The following is a 20,409-nucleotide window of genomic DNA, read 5'->3' as shown; positions in this document are numbered from 1 at the left end:
GTTAATGATGAGAGTACCGTCAATCTTCTATTTGCTGAGACGTAAAAACCCTGCTGACATGAACAGGAACAGCACCGTCCAGGAGAGTGTGATGACGTAGCCAATCCACACCTCAAAGTGCTCCAGACCCCATCCTGTACAGCAAGATAAAAAGGGGGAAAATTTTTTCGACAGATGGAGGAGGAGGGGTAAAGTTATAGTCGTTAGGCCTTGGACAATACTGTTTACCGAAAGTGTCCAATAGCTTTAAGGGTACAAGTGTCATGACCGATATTTGAGCCCACACTCCTGCTGATTAACACCAGAGCTTGGGAACAGTGAACTAGACCGCTAAGCCATGACATGTAAGATACTTGAAAAGAAAATGCAGATTGTTCAAGTTGGGGGCGGGGAGGGGGGGGGCGGGGGGGGGGGGCATTAGGAAGGATCAAGATGTCTCACCTTTACTCAGGACGCCTCTTAAGCCCTCATTGGCGAAGGTTTGTGGCAGACAAATACTGATGTAATAGAGTACGTCAGGCATCGATTGAATCGGCCAAATGATACCTGGTTATGTCAAAACAAATTGAAAAATAAAACCAATCATCAAAAATCTAAACTTACTCAGTAAAAAATCTTTTCTAAATTGGGAATGTTTCTGGTGGTAGCTTGGAGGCCACAGTTCTGAAATTTGCATTGCAGGAAAGATCCATTGATGAGACTAGAATAATACATCCTTTTTTTCTTCACCAACTCACACCTGTTATCCCTATGTAATTACTTTTCCAAACAATGGACTCAAATCTTTTATTTCAAACAAGAACAAACCAGTAGTGCTGCTGAATGTCTGGGAAGATTAACCATCCATTAGTTTAATGACCCAATTATGACAATACCAACACACTCACACTCACTAAAAAAAGATGAATAGTTTACGAGTTTTGGTGGCTTACTTTTTAAATTCTTGATGGAGCTTAAACTTACCGCTTAAGAGTAGCGTTGGATAGAAGAATCCCTGAGTTAGTTGCATGACAGTCACCTCCGTGCTACAGACTGATGAAGCAAAGAGGCCGAATGCTTGGCCGCAAAGTCCCTGAAGGAAACACATCAAGGCAACAAGGAACAGACTACCCTCGTTTGGAATCTGTAAAAGAACAGCAAATCAAAATAATAATAAGCAGAAGAAGAAGAAAAAGTTCTTATGTAGTGCAGGCCTGGAATTTCATCTTTTAGAGGGCAGAGCCATTTTCATTTTGAAAAGGGCACTTCCATTGGAAAATCTTAAAGTCTATGGGAATTTTTGAAAGGGCACCAAGGCCAAGACGAGGGCAATGGAGGCCGTGGCCTCCGTGAAATTCCAGGCCTAGTAGTGCTTTTCACAGTAACATCTCATTGTGATCACATGAGTGCCCTGGTCATTGGGTCAATAATTATTCCTGTAATCTTTCTCAGCTCCCTGTGGAGTGTGAAAGGCACTGTACACGTTTGGTAAATTGTCAAACACCAGTTTTCTAACTTGGTGTATCCCCCATAAGCATAAAGTAACAAACCTGTGGAAGTTTGGGCTCAATAGACCGATCCATTACGCCCCGCCTCCTTACCAGTTGACCAATCACAGCCGCGAAGCCCAATCACCGTTAGTGCAAAGATCACCAAACGGTTCAAATGGTGATCAGATTTCGTAGTTGTGATTGGTCAATGATGATTGGGCCTGGCTTAATGGATCGGTGTATTGGTCATCGAAGTTGCAAGAAAAAGATGAAAGAAAAATCACCCTTATTGAATGAATTTGTGTGCTTTCAGATAGAAATAAAAGACTTCTAGCTAGAAGTCTTTTGTTATTTTACTGAGAAATTACCTCTTTCTCAAAAACTCAAAGGGAATCGTTTCTCACAATGTTTTATACTATCAACAGCTTTCCAATGCTCGTTACCAAGTCAGATTTTAAGCTAATATTTGTTTTGAGTAATTACCAAACATGTACCTTACCTTTAAGCCATGGGCTGCCATGGTTTCTTTTTTCAAACACAGTATCAACCTCTTCCCTCGCATGTACCCAGACACGCCAACCTCTGGGATCACAAAACTGTATTCTAAAACCCCAAAACCTGTATTTTGCATCAAAAACCTGTATTTTTTTTCAACACACGAGTAAACGTAGTTTTAAGGGCACGAAGGCCAACTTTTGCAAAACCCTATACGAAATACGGGAAAAAACATACTAGTTGGCATGTCTGTGTACCCATTACACCCCTGTGTGACAAAAAAACAGATAAGTATCTTGCCCAAGGACACAAGTTTCATGACCAGGATGGAACCCACACTCCGATGACTAAACCACCAGGATCTCAACTTAATGCTTTAAACCACTCGGCCATGACACCCTTCTCAATAAATCAGCAACACCTTGACCAAAAAAAAAAAAATGGCCGTACTTTTAAGCCTTTTTATGACCCATTGGACATCAGGCATGAACATGACAGTTTAAGGACATCCTTTTCTGACCTAAAAACTGCCAAAGTCATGCATGTGAATCACTGAGTTATCAACGTTGCTAAAAAAACAAACTTACACTGAAAACTCCAAGTACAAAAACAAGAACGATGACACTCTGTAGGATTGTGAGCGTACCCTGGACTAATACATGAGATAGCATCACTTCAGTTGCACTCACACCTGGTGGAGAACAAATTATTTAAAATATAAACTACCATTCTGCTTGTGAATATATCTTAGGCCAAGTAAAAAAAGAAACATGTCCCCACCCGCTTCCTTTTTACAGGCCGCCTCTTTTTTTTATTTATTTTTTTATTTTATTTTGTTATGCACATTTTTTTTTTTTTTTTTTTTTAGTAGGGTTATTTTAAATGATCTCAGCAAAAACAATCTGAATGTCTTGTCTGAATGCCTCGACTAAATTGTTTCATTTATGTTTTGTGTATTTCAGCAGTAGAAAAAAACAATGGATATTTGACATTTTAACAAAGAATGGCGGCCATCTTGAAATAAAAAATAATAAATAAAAAGCCCCTCTTCCTCCTTTTTTTGAAAAAACCGGACGTGAAACATGTTTTGTTTTTTACTCGGCCTTATACATCTACCCTCTTAAGGCTGAGTCACACTGCAGCGATAACGAAAACGAACACGACGCAAAGAAAACGCATTCTATTGGTTGAGTTGCTCCATGCAGAATACGCGTAGGCTCATTCCACCAATAGAATGCGTTCTTTTTGCCTCGTGATCGTTATCGTTTCGGTTACCGCTGCAGTGTGACTCGGCCTTAACCGCCCCCCCTAAGTGTTTCCTGCAATGCTTATTCCTTTCTTTTTCTGTGGTTTCTCTGCCTCTCTCTCTGTTCATGTTTTTTCCAATTGACTGCTTCTGTTACACCAGAAAACATGTTTATGTGAGTTGTGTTGTCAGATTGTCTTTGAGAAAGACTATGCTAGGGTTGAAATGTCAGGCGAAACAGTTTGGAAAAAAAGATTTTGGCAACACTTCATCAGAAAACTTATATTGACCTTAGAGCCCCTCTTCAAAATCTTTACGCAAAACAATTTTAGATATACCAAGCACTTACCTGCCACCCAACTCCTGTCTAGTAAACCTTCTTTTCTTTCAATCACCAAAGACAATGCTGTAATTCCCATGGCCAAGAAAAACACAATTCTGAAAAGCAGCAAAAAATAATATTCAAAATAATTGGATGGCCAATGTCCACGAACAATCTGTCTACTTAAGAGGCTATAAAGTTGTTTCAAAATGTTTAAAAGGCACTGGACACTATTGGTAATTACTCAAAATAATTATTAGCACAATACCTTACTTGGTAACGAGTAATGAAGAGCTGTTGATAGTATAAAACATTGTGAGAAACAGCTCCCTCTGAAGTAATGTTGTTTTTGAGAAAGAAGTAATTTCTCACTAAAATATCTGAATTTGATTTCGAGACCTCAGAGTTAGATTTTGAGGTCTCAAAATCAAGCATCTGAAAGCACACAACTTGTGCAACAAGAGCGTTTTTTTTCCATTATTCTCTCGCAACTTCAACGACAAATTGAGCTAAAATATTCACAGGTTTGTAATTTTATACATATGTTGAGATACACCAAGTGAGAAGACTGGTCTTTGACAATTACCAAAGATGTCAAGCGTCTTTAAAGACAAAGAAAGAATACACTGAAATTGGGGTGAGGTCGGAGGCTGTGTACAACTTTTAACAACATACACATAAATGTTGTACATAAAAAGTTATACTCTGAGATAAAGAGGGGGGGGGGTGGGTGGTCTTCCACAAAAGTGCTCTCTGCATCACCTGAAACATTTTGAGCATTTAGAGAGCCTTTAATTTCCCTCCAAAATAAAGGAAAAACCTGTGTGACATGTTCACCCAACACCATCATGTGTTAAGCACTGGGTTCTTTCTGGAGTCCTATGGAAAATCCACAGGAATACTACTTAGAGGGGAATTGAGCTCACAACCTTTGCCATTCTAGAGCTTTCCCGGTGGCTAGAGATGTGATTTTAACATAATGGATAATATTCAGTCCTTGTGACTTGTAATCAATTTGATCAAGTCTTGTCAAGTCTTTGGACAAAAGAACCACGTAGTTCTTTTCTACTGTCACTATATTTTAAACCTATTTTCTTTGTGACTTACGTTACTATAATGCCAGGTGCCAAGAAGTCTATAAATTTTGTCATTGAGCTGCCGTAGATGGGTTTCTCAAACTACAGATAGACAAAAATAGAAAAAATTGACAAATATAGAATCACAACAAAGGGTACAATGTGTTTGTGTCTGTATGGGTGATTTGGTACAAGGTATTTGTGGATGGGCTGAGTGTGGCTGCAAGCCATTTGTGGCTGCTGTGGGCATTTTGCTGTTTGAGGGTCTCTTAAAACCCTTTGGTGCACAAGGCGGTCGCTGTTTTTACTTGCACCACTCTGCATGCTCTGTCTGAAGTCCTGCACAGTTGAATTGCCACCATTCAGTTATATATATTATACTCGTATAACACTTTTTTGTCTTCCGGCCCTTTTTGTTAGCGTGGAGACACTTGTATTCCTACTGCTTGAGCACCAATCACCCTGAGCTTTACGTGCCAACTTGTGGATCCTGCTGAGTAAACCAACATAAACGTAGCGACCAACAAAAACACGTCAAATTGGTTTTTATAAATGGTCATAACTTAAAAACTACAACCCTCCCATATATACCGCTTCCATTCGGTTGTTTAGAGCGATTGTTGAGCTTTCGTTTGATGTAATGTTCAATAGGGGGTGCTAATGAAACATTTTGAGAAAAACACGGTTGAACATGTCCTTTTTTTATCTTTTTGTTTTATCTGTGCACCAAAGGGTTAAGGGTTAAATATTGTTTTTTTTTTGTACAGTTTGAGGTAATCAAAATACTTACAATAACTGGTATTTGAGCCACTGCTGGATTAGGTAAAAACTCTGCAGTCAGTTTCTGAAAAATAAAAGGAGTAAAAATGGAGAAGATTTTGTTGAAAGCCTGATTATGAAAACAGCTGAGTGTGAAAACAAGTTTAAAGACACTGGACACTTTTGGTAATTGTCAAAGACCAGTCTTCTCACTTGGTGTATCTCAACATATGCATAAAATAACAAACCTGTGAAAATTTGAGTTCGATAGGTCGTCAGAGTTGCGAGATAACTATGAAAGAAAAAACACCCTTGTCACACGAAGTTGTGTGCTTTCAGATGCTTGATTTCGAGACCTCAAATTCTAAACTTGAGGTCTCAAAATCAAATTTGTGGAAAATTACTTCTTTCTCAAAAACTACGTCACTTCAGAGGGAGCCATTTCTCACAATGTTTTATACCATCAACCTCTCCCCATTACTTGTTATCAAGTGAGGTTTTATTCTGATAGTTATTTTGAGTAATTACCAATAGTGTCCACTGCCTTTAAGGGCACAAGTGTCATGACCGATATTTGAGCCCATGTCCAATGCAATTGTGTCCGCCATGCAATACTGTCCGCGCCGGACACTTTTGCATATATGCAAAAAAAAATTGTGAGTTAAACTCAAGACTTCTTCATTTTTTAGTGAAAGGATGCCTGAGTAACAATATTCCATTTTTTTGTTAGAAAACTTAAGTCACCTGGAAGTGGTATTTTTTCAAAATAAAGCTTTTGTCACTAATATTTGTGTTTTGATGAGTGGAATGTGAATAAACAGTTAACTAAGGTTTTAAAAAATCAGTTCTTATGTTATTTACAAATTTAAGAGTAGACCCCGACCCGAGAGGGCGCTGTTCGTGACGTCAATCGAGGCAGACTTTGCCTGTAATGCGTAGAGTAAACACAATTGCAAAGTACATGTATGGACCAAATCGTGAGTTTGTACGTTTTTTTCCGGCAATGCCGACCAGGTGTATTGCTGCTGAACGCAGAAAAACACTTTTTGAAATGTACCAACTCACGACTTGGACGTACATGTACTTTGCACGTGTGTTTACTATATGCATTGCAGGCAAAGTCTGCCTCGATTGACGTCACAAAAGGGGTAGGCGGAGTCAGCCCCCCAAACAACTTTATATGTTTTTTAAACATATAAATCGTGACAAACAATTACTAAAAAAAAAATTTTTTTATTGTTCGTAAGCATATTCTCTTATGTTTGAAAGAAAAAAATTTCTATTTCCAGGTGACTTTAAATTCACATGTTCAAACCACTCTCTTTAAAAAGTAAATCCAATTTTAAACGAACTAATGCCTTACCTCAAATGCAAGCAGCATGTCCTGCTGCAGTGCTATGGCAATCTGGGAATCTGCAGAACAAATAAATACAAGCTAATAATCAAAAATGCAAAATTTATTTGGGCCTGTGGCCAATCCACTCTATGTGCCTGTATTGTAGCACAACAAAGAAGAAGCATCAAGTCATAGAGCTACTGGGTCCCTTTCATTCTTCTTTGATCTTGTGATATGTCTAACTGTATGCATTTTGACATGTGCATACTATAAGCATCCTACAAGGACCACACGAGAGCTCTTAAGTTTTTAAAGGAACATTACAGAATTGGTATTGCTGACAAAACAGTTGCTGGCAGTGTAAGCACTTTATGTGATCCACCAGATATATAAGCTGACAAACCTGTAGAAGTTTGAGATTGATCGGCCATCTGGGTCCCGAGAAAATAGTGAAAAACAGATTTACATTTTTGCATGACATCGATGCAAAAAGAAAAATGAATAAAACACTAACTGAGCGATAAACTCAAAACACTATTTATATCTCAACAAATAAGACATTTCAGACAATAAAATTTCATGTGAAATTTTCTACTATCATCATCACTAGACCGTGTAAGTTTTATGTAAATCTGGATCTTCACGATTTTTGTTTTATACCAATTCTGTAACGTTCCTTTAATAAGCGTGCACACAAATCAGTTACCCTTGTGGGCCAATCAGCTTTGTTTTTCAGGACATCCCTCCCAGGGGTTTAGTGACAAGAGATATCCACATGGTGCGCTGCCCATGGTAGCGAGGCTGCTACTTTCCATACTACATGTTTATGAAAATTGGCCCACAGGAGTCAATTGTGAGAAGTTTGGGTTAAGGGTAAAGTTAACATTGACTTACTTGTCATGTCCAGAGAGACATGGACCGAACCTCCATCGATGATTTGAGCTGTGGCCTTCGTCGGATCTTCGAATCTTTAAAATAATCAAGAAATTTGAGCATTTTTTATTTCCCATGTAGGCCTTGAATTTCATTCTTGAAGGGGCACAGCAATCTCCTCTGATAATGGGCACTTTTAAATTTGTTTATGAACTTTGCAAAGGGCACCACAACAAAAGCACAGGCACCTCAGCAATAGGCCGATCCAGTAGGCTCTGCCCACGATGCACGTGTGAGTAAGAACACGTGGGGCTCTCCAATGCCTTTCTGCACAACTCTGCCGCGCGCGCCAAGCATACGCGCATGCATGTCGGACCTTATTTGTCGGACCTTCGTTGCGTTGTGATTGGTCAATACACAATGGGGCGGAGCTTAATGGATTGGTCTATTGCGGGCCTAGGCATTAGTCCCTTACACATCTAGTGCAGAAATTTGGCACTTGCACAGTAAGTGGAGAATGGTGATCGCAAATGCAGATTTTAGCGATGAGCCGAGCCATGAAAGTGTGCCCTGATCAGGGGCCGATTTCACTAAGAGCTAAGATTGATCTCTACCTGCAAATCGATCGCAGTTGCCAAGTACATGTAAAGTGTGATGTCACAATACAAATCACTATGGTATTACTGACAATTTGTCTTGCGATGAATTTGGTTGCTTTGTGAAACCGGCCCCAGGAGGATTTCTACCCATGGGTAAAGTGCAAGTTGATAGCAGGATAGACTGGCACCTTGTTATGAGATCTTTAGTGAAGTTTGCTCCAAATTCTATAATGCCCCAGTAGTCCCCGTTCTTTGCTCCATCCATCGCCGTACTGAAGTTTGCAACTGGTACCTTGTAGGCGGCAAAGGGGGTAAAAACAAGAAAATTTTACTGAAATTTAATTTAACCGTTTGTCATTACATTAAAGAAAGAGGCAAGAACAATACAACCTTTTTCGTCTGGCAACTCACACCTGTTATCTCCATGTAATTCCTCTACCAAACAGTGGACTTAATTGGAACATGCACAAACAAGCAGGGCTGCTGACTCATCCAATTACAAGAGTAGGATCCACTGTAACTCCTCTACCAAACAGTGGACTTTAACTTAAATCATGCACAAACCAGTAGGGCTGCTGACTCATCCAATTACAAGAGTAGGATCCACTGTTTGGACAAGGAATTACATGGAGATAACAGGTGTTAGTTGGTAAAGATCAAAAGATGTACAACTTTTTTCTGAAGTGGAGCTCTCCCATTCTGCTAAGGAACTTGCCCTAGACTTTCTTGTGGAAATTTTTCATAGAGAATTTTTGTATCTGGTCATGACACTTGTGTCCTTCAGCATTTTACCATTATTGCTTCACCCTTCGGATGGGACGTAAAGCTGTTGGGCCTGTGTGTTGTGAATGCAGGTAAAATAACCCAGTGCACATGGTGCACTAGTTAAGAGAAGGGGTTTGCCCCGGTGTTCATGGCTTGACTGGCTGCATATTGTGACAGCACCTTGTAAGACCATAACATGGTGCTATGTACAGGAATAAGGCCCCCCAAAAAAATATGATGGATTGCCCTTTCATTTGATTTTTTGCTTGGGTCAGTCGGTCGCGATTTTTTTTTTTTTTTTTTTCAGATGTCAAAGAATGCCCAAAACTGCATAAACATTTGTTGAAAGATCTAGTTGTCAAACAAGCAAGGTATTAATCATCTTATACATCTCGCTTCAAGCGCTCTTTTTGCGTCTTTATTTTGGCAAATTCCTTCAAAAACAATCAATTTCCAAGAGTAATTTCATTCACCATGTTTTTCATCCGTTCAATAAACGAGCGATTTATGGGCATTACTGGCAACAGCGCCCTCTGTTGTTCAATGGATTGTTAGACTGGTTCCTTGTGAAATCATGATGTCGAATAAACGGGCGTGTGGTTTGATATGTGACACAGGCTCGCCCTATCTGTGCGTGTGAGGGAAATCGAACTACATTTGTACTATGCTTTTGTGAACGTTGAAACCACGACTGTTGCACTGGATAATTATTGTGGACTGAAAGTAGTCGACCGAAAACAAATATTTGTGTCAAATCTACCATTTTGTAAGCATAAAATATTCTTGAAATCAAAATTCGAAAGTAATATAAGGGGAAAAAAAAAACGAAAACAAAAAATAAATAAAAAACCGCGACAGAGATTTTGCTACTTTTACGATCGGTTGGGATAGGGCAATCCTACAATTTTATTTTTTATAACCCCAAGTCTCATATTTACATGTATGTACCACATAAACCTTGCAGGAATTACTGACAGCGCATTAGGGACTTAAAGACACTGGACACCTTTGGTAATCATCGTCAAAGACCAGTCTTCTCACTTGGTGTATCTCAACATGCACAAAATAACAAACCTGTAAAAATTTAAACTCAATTGGTCGTCCAAGTTGCAAGATAATGGAAGAAAAAACACCCTTGTCACACAAAGTTGTGTGCTTTCAGGTGCTTGATTTTGGGACCTCAAAAAAAAATTCTAAGGTCTCAAAATCAAATTAGTGGAAAATTACTTCTTTCACGAAAACTACGTTACTTCAGAGGGAGCCTTTTCTCAAAATGTTTTGAACTATCAACAGCTCCACATTACTCGTTACCAAGTAAGTTTTTATGCTAACAATTTTTTGGAGTAATTACCAATGGTGTCCACTGCTAAAAACAGTTAATTCTTCTCATAATTATTATTATCTGGGAACAAAAACCCCCACAAAATGAGAACAAGGTTGTCTTTACCTGATGGACAGAGTAGTTGTTGACGTTCTGCAAATATAACAGACTGAGCTGTGGTGGGACTTCGTTATTCACCACGGCAACGGGGAGATCCCTCGGATCATTGCCGATAGCGAGACAGAAGAGAGACGTCTGAAGAATGGGGATGATGATGGAGAAGAAAACCACACTGCACGAAAAATAACTTTCGTTTAGAATCAATTAATTATTTGGGATTTACAGTGTGATGACTTGGTCTTCACTGCCTGGTAACTACCAGGGCCCGTTTCATACAGCTACTTAAGCATAAAAAGTTGCTTAGCACAACAAAATGTAACTGGTTTTCTGAAAATAGTTTAGCAGTAAAAAATATTTTTGCGGTTGAACAAAGAATTGACTAGAGCGGGATTCGAACCAACGACCTATGGATTAATGTGCCGGCGCTCTACCAACTGAGCTATCTAGCCCTATATTGGTGTCCCTATTTTGTCAATGTTTGTTCGGGGTGCCAATCAGAAGCCATACAACCGTTTACTGCCGTGTAGCCAGGGATCACACCCAAATTATGATACAACCTGGGAAGCGGCAGCCATGGGATCACTTTAAGGGGATGCAACTTGTTGTTTCAGATATCAATATAAACCACAAGGGAAACTGAGTGGGTAAATTTGTAAATGATTTGGGGGATTGAACAAAGAATTGACTAGGGTAGATTATTGTGCCGGCGCTCTACCAACTGAGCTATCTAGCCCTATATTAAAATTAAAAAAATACTATGAAACTAGTGCTTAAAATAGTTCTGCTCAGCAAAATTTTTGTAAGCAGGCTACCAGTCACAGAGTGTACAAGTGGCATGCTGTTTTGACAGATAATGTTAGTACAAAATTTGTTGTGCTTAGCTGTTTTTTTGTGCTTACGCAGCTCTATGAAATTGGGCGCTGGTTAGTGGCTAGCTATCGAGCCGAAGGTGAGATCCATTTACAGTGAACAGACACCAACCAAGCTCGTGTAGGCTTTTGATCTCATTTGGTGGGGTAGGTTAAGACGGGGTGGGCAAAAGTACAGAGCTCCTGTCATCCTAGACTGGGTACCTGTCTTTATTCGAAAAGATAAAGACAGGTACCTGCTATTCAGATCCAGTGATACCGTTGAATACAATGATATCATTGGATAAACGTGCACAGTGACATGAGCTTTCCATAGGGTGCGTACGTTTAGCTTCCCTGGGTCGACCCCGATGGGGTGTATTTTATTTTCTTCCAGGACGAACGTGGGCACACAATTACCCCACGTTCGTCTTCGAACCAGAAAAAAAACCCATATACGTCACCACGTGAGCCTTCCCGTGGTGACGTCGGTGCACCTCGGGGCCGCCCCAAGAGCCCCGCTTATGGATTGGGTCACTTGGGGCTGCCCCGAGGTGCACCGACGTCACCACGGGAAGGCTCACGTGATGATGTTTCTGGGGTTTTTTTTCTGGTTCGAGGACGAATGTGGGGTAATTGTGTGCCCACGTTCGTCCTGTGAAAAAATAAAATACGCCACATCGGGGTCGACCCAGGGAAGCTAAACGAACGCACCCATAGATGCCCAAACAGTACTCCTATCAGAATTTGACTGCTTATCTCTTTGTGAAATGAATGTAGGTCAAAGGTGCATAATACAGGCCGGATGGAGGCCGGTCTCCAGCCTTGTTCACGAGCCTGGAAGTGTGATGTCAGATGTTCAGGCTACTGTCACCCTGCCTCCGCATGTTACACTACTGAATAAGGGGAGGACTGGTACTGGGGTTGGGTTTACCAAAGCGTATAATTACCCAGGATTCCTCATGATGCGTATGACGTTCTTGACCATTAGGGCCCAGAGCCGAGACAGGCTGAAAAAGTCATTCTTGCAGCAGCTAGACAAAGGTCGACTCATCTGCACCTGTGAGTCGTCGTCAAGCAACAACTCTCTGTCTGACGTGTAGACTTCTTTCCCGTCTACTCCTTGATTGATGTTCTCGGATGAGGAGTTACTGATGTGGGGGATTACCTCAGTCGGCTGGAAAAACAAATGAAATTTCTGCAAGGGGCCTTTCTTAAACCTCGTCTTGGGCTCCGTCTCTGGCCTGGGCTCAGCACACTACAGACGGAGGTTGGGTTTCACTTTTCCTTTCACTTGTCTCTGTCGTGCCATAGTTCCTTTTGACAATATATGAATTAGCCGCACTTAACAACACGGTTCGGCTTTCAGGCCTATCAGCTTGTATTTTGCAAGTGATGGTTTGAATATAAACAAACAGAGCCTCAAGCCAGAGCCAGAGACCAAGCTGAGGTTTGAGAAACGCCCATGGTTGAGAAACTCTTTGCACTTTGTCAAACAGCAAAAAAAAATTACAGGCAGCGTTGAGGCGACAAACTCCACTGCTATCAATATGAACACTATGGTTCAAAGAAGAATTTGTCTAATAATGTCAGACTAGACAACGAGGATAAGATTGCAATATACTTGTTAAACAAACTACATATCCTGTAAGTATTTCCTATCACAGTACTTCACCTACATTCACATGTTCCTGTGCCTCTCCGCTATTTGAAGTATCTTGCATACAAAGCTTTAGGAAAACGTCCTCAAGTGTCTGAAATAACGAAAACACAAAATGTTTTTTTTTAGTCCCTGCCTGATTTTGGTTTTACACTTACACCAAGAACAAAAACGTGATAAGCAATGTTATAACACCCCGTACAAAGATACTGCCTTGTATGGGCTGTTATACAACAGATGTTGGCTGTTTCTACATCCTACATCTCAGATCTCATCACTCAGTATGCACCTTTCCGCAGTAACCTAAGATCAGCTGATCAACGTCTCAGCAACTAACACATGGGGAGCATGTTCTTTCTTGGTTACTGCGGGGAAGGTGTGGCATAGTCTTCCCTACCACATCAGGACTGCAAATACAACATCTTCTTTCAAAACTGTCCTCAAAACCCACCTCTTTGCAGTTAAACATTGACTAGCGACTCTCTACAAACTTTTTCTGTTCCTTTCTTTTGAACTTTTTATTTTGTATCATGAGCGAGCGCCATGAGCACCTTTTTGTGGCGGATACCGGCGCTAATATAAGACTCCATTATTATTATTATTATGTATGTGGTTAAAACCATGCCTTCCTTGGTGATCCCGGAACAGTCTATTTTCCCCAAGGGGAAGCAGAAGGATAACACAATAACCAGAAGTTGCAGTTTAAACCATAACATTTGAAGCGGTCAGTATTTTGATATATTACACCCAGCGCTTTGTAAATCCTGCGGAAGGTTGTAAGGAGGATCTTTAAAGTTGGAATAACTTATTGCCCCAATTCACCTGACGTCATCATCAGAATAATCTTGGATGCGCCATTTCAGTGGTCAATGTCACTGTACGTTATTCAGTGAAGGGCAAATTTTAGGCGATGCGGCGTTTACACGTAAACCTATTGGCCACCAAAATGGTGAGCGTGGCACAGTCGCCGCGTGTGGTGCGCGTGTAAGGGGTTAATAGGATCAGAAAAGTATTCAATGTCATCTTACCGGTAATTGGTGACGATTGATCAGCTCTAGTGGGTGTGACTCCGACAACAGCTGACCATTCCTCATCAAACCAACCTGCAGATTTGAGAAAGAAGAAATTTGGAAACACCACATGACACAACAACTTCAATTTTCCAAGGCCCTTAAGCAGGCCCTTGAACCAACACCAAGAAGGGCTTTTTGCACTCGCGGTGACCAACAAAATCATTGGCCTAGGGCCTGGGGTCCAGTGTAAAAATCGAGGCCTAAATGGCAGGGTTGTTAGTCCTTCCTAAGCATGCTTTACTCATTTAAATTTTTTGATAAATTAAGATTTGTAGGATTTGAAACTTTGCATGGTGGAAATACGATATAGAAAGGTTTGCAGTAACACCATGTAATGACTATCTCTGATGAGTTGGGGTGGTTCTGAAAAGAACCGTTGGTTTCAACTCGACGTTTCGATCAGTATGCTCTGATCGTCTTCTGGAGAAATTACGATTCCCTCCCAATTTAGGAAAACATTTAAAAGAGAGTGTTTATCCACTTACGATGTTAGCTTGACGAGCTTCTTCTATGTAATGGGTGGTCAGGATAATCGTAGTCTGTGACTTTTGTGCAAATTGGATTAAATGGTCCCAAATCCTTGTGGGAAAAACACAAAACCAAGGTTAAAATGTTACATAAACACAATTTTCTCCACAAAGAAAACATACAATACTTGCTTGGTCCAATTCCGTAGAGGTTGTTTAGTAGAATTTTGCTTAGCAACTTTGCATGATAAGCAAAGTATTAGTCATGTCCCATCCACAACACCTGAATCAAAATTACTTCAAAGTGAAATGATTCTCAAAATGCTTTATACTATCTAGACTTGTGAACAAGTCGTTCAATTTCTGTCGCGGTGATAGCGTTCCCAATCTCCCCGCGATTCCTGCGGTATTCTCGCGAGACTGCTGGCCCCGCAAGACAACTGCTCTCACGACTCTGGTCGACAACCAGCAGTTCGCGCGAGAGCAGTGATCTCACGAGAGCACTGCCACAACTCGAGTATCTCACCGCGGCAGACCATTAACGACTTGTCCACAAGTCTATATACTATCCAAAGATACTGTACTACTAACCAAGTAATTTTTTATTTCCATTAGTTTTTAAGAGTGATTCCCTTTAACATGTTTCATCAATCGAATAAACAAAAAACAGTAGAACACTTTCAGAGAATCAGGATTCGAACCCTAGACCATCTTACTCAATTTTGAGTCTTTTAGCCCCTTCCGTTATTGGAGCATTCCCTAATGGTAAACAGAACACTTTCCAAGAATCATGATTCGAACCCTAGAGCATCTTACTTGATTCTCAGTAGTGGATCCACTCCGACGGTTGGTTCATCCAGGATGAGTAGAGGAGGGCTCTGAACCAGGGCAGCAGCAAAGGAAACCCTGCGCTTCTGTCCTCCGCTATGAGAGAAAGGGAAAACACAAAAGACTTACAGATAAAAACAAACTTGGATTTCTCCATTAATCAGAGTCTTTCAGCATGTTCAGAGTCGTATTTAATTGTTTATTGCGAAAAGAAAAAAAAAGCTGTTGCAAACTTCTTAGTAACCAAAAGGTTATAATATGGTATAAATGCAAAAAGAATAGTTAGTAGCCTGGCGCTTCGACCCTTTCTCAAAGCCAAAAGGTTTTCTCCTTTTATTATCTGAGAAAACGAAATTAGCTGTTGGCTAACTGCTTTAATACCAACCAAGAGGACCTATGGTACAAATGCCAAAAAAAAGTCCTGACATTTCGATCCTAGCGGAGTCTTTCTCAAAGGCTAAACTAACACAACACACAAAAACTGGTGTAACAACAGTCGAGTCAAAAAATAAAAAGAGAGTGAGGGGCAGATAACACACAGAAAAAGAAAAGAATGAACAATGAGGAAGACAAATGGGGTATGGGAAAGGGGTTGGTTTGACCACAAGAGGTAGGAAAACAAAAGACAAATTCATTGATGGGAAGAGCGTTAATTAGACAGACTAAAAAGGGGATATTTGTGAAGGAAAAACAAAAATCAAATTTATTGTATGCAAGCATCTTTACCTGAGATTGCCAACCCTTGACCCCAAGCCAGGGAGGTTAAGCAGTTCTATAAGGAATACCTTCCTCTTCTTGAGATCGGCCTTGGCCATCTGGTGAATGGTCCCAAAGTAGTTAAGGGTCTCGCTTATAGTGAAGTCATCAAATAGGGCTGTCTCCTGAAAGGGTCATAGGTCAAAGGTCAGATTAGAATGTGTGTTACTGTTGATTGATCACTGTAAACTGATCATCAGTCTATCTTTTGTGTTACACTGGGTTCCAGATATCAGGAGGTATTTTGAAATGTGCCCTTTCCACCTTTTGATAACCCCCAGAGTTATAGATTCCAAAAAGTTTTTGTGAACAGTATCCTTGTTGCTAGAGAAGTATCAAAGAGCCTGACTTATTTTTCACGTGGAAATCCTAACAGACTGTTAAAAAGTCTGAAATTACTCATCACTGAAAAATGTGTTTTGTGTTTGTGTGTGTGAATGTCACTTTATTTATTCATTAAAGCCGTTGAACACTTTCGGAACAGAACAAAAATAAAAAGTTCACAGATTTACAAATAACTTACAGGGTTTACAGAGGGTAATGGTGAAAGACTTCCCTTGAAATATTATTCCATGAAATGCTTTACTTTTTGAGAAAACATTAAAACAATTATCAATTCTCGACATCGAGAATAACGGTTTTTCATAAAACACATATCATGACACAGCGAAACGTGCGGAAACAAGGGTGGGTTTTCCCGCTATATTCTCCCGACTCCGATGACCGATTGAGCCTAAATTTTCACAGGTTTGTTATTTTATATATAAGTTGAGATACACGAAGTGTGGGCCTTTGGACAATACTGTTTACCGATGGTGTGCGATTGCTTTAATCTGGGTCCAATTTCATGGCTCTGCTAACGTAAGCACAGAATCGGCGCTTACGGAAGCAGGGAATTCTGTGCTTACGGAAGCGTATTTCACGGGTTAGAGGCGAATTTGGGCTTCTGCGCGTACGTACTTCACGATACTTGGTATTCTACGCTTACAAGGCTAGCGCATAAATTCGGCGCTTGCACGTAAGCGAGGAATTCAGCGGTAAGCAGAGCCATGCAATTGGGCCCTGGTTGTGATTGCTAGAAGGATAGACTTTGATATTGGACCCTGAACTACTTAAAACTTACTGGGGGCAAGAATGGGCTACTCTACTGAAAGTGTAAGCACAAGGCCTGTTTGAATGATAGTCAATGGTCATCAGACAATAAGAGAGTTTTATTATCTTTAAGACATACCTGAGGCATGTACCCAACCATGCTTCCTGGTATTCCTAGCCCCTTGGTCCCAGGGGGTTTCCCCAGCGTCAGGACGGTACCACGGTCTGTCTTGAGGCGACCCAGAATGCATCGCAGGAGGGTAGTCTTGCCACAGCCACTTGGTCCGAGAAGTCCATAGCTTTATTGTAGTCAATAATAATAATAATAATAATAACAAATTATTATATAGCGCATTTCACAATAAACCATTCATTGGGCCAATAAACATCCCTTTAATCTTTCTCAGCTCCCATTAGGGAGTATACAGCCCCGAGCTGCCGTGGCGCTCCGAAAGCTTTTCATTCACAATATCAACCTTTACCTAGCAGGTACCCATTTATACCCCTGGGTGAAGAGAAGCAATCATAGTAAAGTATCTTGCTCAACATGCTGAAGGACACAAGTGTCACGACCGGGATTCCAACCAACACTCCGGTGACTTAGCACCAGAACTTTAATTCGTTGCTCTTAACCACTCGGCCAAGACACTCTACAAAACTAAACATACAAAATGAATGGGACTGTGGTGTAGATGATGTGTTGTGTGACTCGTAACATCACAGATTTAACATTAGAGCCCTACAGACGACAGAATGGGTCCAATTTCATACAGCTAAGCACAACAGGTACGCTTACCAGAATAAGGTTACCATCCATACTACCATGTCACAGATACAATTTGTGACTGGTATCCTACTCAATTCTGCTCAGCAGGAAAGTGTTATTTTAAGCAATATTTTCTGCTTTAAGAAACCATATGAAATTGGGCCACAAAGCCTCAAAGCATATATCTCATGAATTTAAAAAAAAACATGAAATTATTTCTGTAGGCCTAATATTTTGCAATTTAAGCATTGTAGCCTATCTCCCACAAACTGCTCTGACAAGCCAAACTGTTGCATCTAAGCACATACTTGTTTTGTGTATGTGGCGTTTGACATTTAAACATTTGCATGTTTTTGCTCGGACACAACAATGGATAAAATTTAAAGGAACACGTTGCCTTGGATCGGTCAAGTTGGTCTTTGAAAAGCATTTGTAACCGTTTGTTATATAATGCATGGTTAGAAAGATGTTTTAAAAGTAGAATACAATGATCCACACAAATTTGCCTCGAAATTGCGTGGTTTTCCTATTACTTTGCGAAATAACACGGTCGGCCATTTATGGGAGTCAAAAATTTGACTCCAATAAATGGCCGACCGCAGTAGTTGACGAGGTAAAAGGAAAACCACGCAATTTCGATTGATACTTGTGTGGATCATTGTATTCCACTTTTAAAGTATCCTTCTGATCACTATGCATTTTATAACAAACGGTTTAAAACGCTTTCCAAAGACCAACTTGACCGATCCAAGGCAACATGTTCCTTTAAGACCTCTTTGTTTGACTTACATGGTTCCCCGGGGGACCGTCATGTTGAGATTCTGCAACACATCGAGACGTTTAGTTCCCCGACCATAGTGTTTACAGACATTGTTACATTCAATAGCATTCATGGTTCACTCAGCCCCTTGCGGTTTGATCCTTCAACACGGAACAAGCTGGACAATGTTCACAATCTAAAAATAAAAAATTGAAAAGCCATTGGACACTTTCGGTAAACAGTATTGTCCAAGGCCCTCACTTGGTGTGTATCACAACTTATATATGATGTAACAAACCTGTGAAAATTTAGGCTCAATCGATCATCGGAGTCAGGAGAAAATAACGGGAAAACCCACCCTTGTTTCCGCACGTTTTGCCATGTCATGACATGTGTTTCAAATAAATCCGTAATTCGAGAATTGATATTGTTTTAATGTTTTCTCAAAAAGTAAAGCATTTTATGGAATAATATTTCAAGAGAAGCCTGTCACCATTACCTTCTGTAAGAGTAAACCCTGCAAGTTATTTGTAAACCTGTGAACTTTTTTTTTTCTGTTCCGAAAGTGTCCAATGGCTTTAAGAATTTACTTTTTGCACAAAGATTAAAACACAATTTTATGCATCTCTGGTACTTGTAAAATTGTATGATGATCCTAATAATTTATCATAACCCTCAATCCTCCTACCAGCGGGAGGATCAAGGGTTACGATAATCGCAATCACAAATAGGCTACATCTCCATCTCCATCTCCATTGGTTCAGTCAGCAAAATACAATGCAGACTGCAATGCAGACTGCAAACTTGTGCAAAAATATAATAATATTTATACTGTTACACAATTTGCAATTATAAATTATGCACTGACACTTGACACTGGACATCAGTGACACTCAGTGACAGCTAGTGCATTACTACACTAGTGGCTGCAGTCCACAAAAGACTAGTAAAGCTATGAGACTATGTAGAACTTTCCACGAATCAAGAATTGTTTTAATTTCTTGACTTCCTCGTTGGCCTTGAGTTGACAATCGTTTGTTTTTCAGTTTTAATAGGGCCTATGTCATGATCATCATGTGACATACCCAATTCATACGCGACTTGGGTACGAAGTGACTTAGGTACGAAGTGGGGAGTAACTATAGAATACAGGTACAGGATAACTTTCCGTATGGCGCCACCACCTTTTTACTCATTTTTACAAAAAGGGATATATCAATCAGGTAAATTAGATACTATATTATTTTATTTCGAATGAAAAAGTGGTGGCGCCATACGGAAACTTTTCCCAGGTACACTCGGAGCTCTATCTGTGCCTCCGCGGAGGCGGAGTCGCGGTCACGTACGTTTTAAGTAACTTCGTCTCCGCGGAGGCACAGTCGAAGCTTCGAAGTGTACCTGCATTCTATAGTTGTGCCCGAAGTGGCTTCGGTACGAAGTGACTTGGATAAATTACAGCATGATCATGATGATAACGTAATAAATAAATAAAACAATAACATAAATAAAATAAATAAAAACATGCCAAACCAAACAAAATGCATCCTTCTCTCCTTTATTAAACTAGAGGCTTAGAGCAGCCTCCTCACGATGATCAGATGCAAAAAAAATGCTTTAATATAACATTTAGAAAGCCGTATCTTACCTCAACAAGGACTTCATACCTTCATAATAAGAGATGGACTGTTTAGAGTTAAAGTTTGACAAGATGATCGACAAAAACAAATGAACCTGTTTTATCAGTCAGCTGATACCACCGATACACTCCCCTTTGATGT

At 40.2% G+C, this 20,409-nt stretch overlaps 1 protein-coding gene across 1 annotated transcript; it reads right to left on the bottom strand.

Annotated features, from left to right (window-relative positions):
* LOC139951347 (ABC transporter G family member 20-like) lies at positions 1-20,393 on the bottom strand. Its single transcript, XM_071950197.1, has 20 exons — positions 20,277-20,393; positions 18,661-18,827; positions 17,245-17,404; positions 15,984-16,138; positions 15,246-15,353; positions 14,448-14,541; positions 13,918-13,992; positions 12,909-12,983; positions 12,180-12,406; positions 10,388-10,553; positions 8,364-8,467; positions 7,598-7,671; positions 6,731-6,780; positions 5,399-5,452; positions 4,640-4,710; positions 3,560-3,648; positions 2,552-2,655; positions 964-1,123; positions 442-546; positions 1-134 (listed from the first exon to the last, which is right to left on the bottom strand). The coding sequence occupies exons 2-20, from the start codon at positions 18,762-18,764 to the stop codon at positions 28-30; spliced, it is 2,082 nt and encodes a 693-aa protein (XP_071806298.1). The 5' UTR covers positions 18,765-18,827; positions 20,277-20,393; the 3' UTR covers positions 1-27.
* Between the last annotated feature and the right edge of the window lie 16 nt (positions 20,394-20,409).

This window comes from Asterias amurensis, chromosome 19 (assembly GCF_032118995.1).
Source record: "Asterias amurensis chromosome 19, ASM3211899v1".
NCBI lineage: Eukaryota > Metazoa > Echinodermata > Asteroidea > Forcipulatida > Asteriidae > Asterias > Asterias amurensis.
This window is presented reverse-complemented; position numbering and strand designations above follow the sequence as displayed.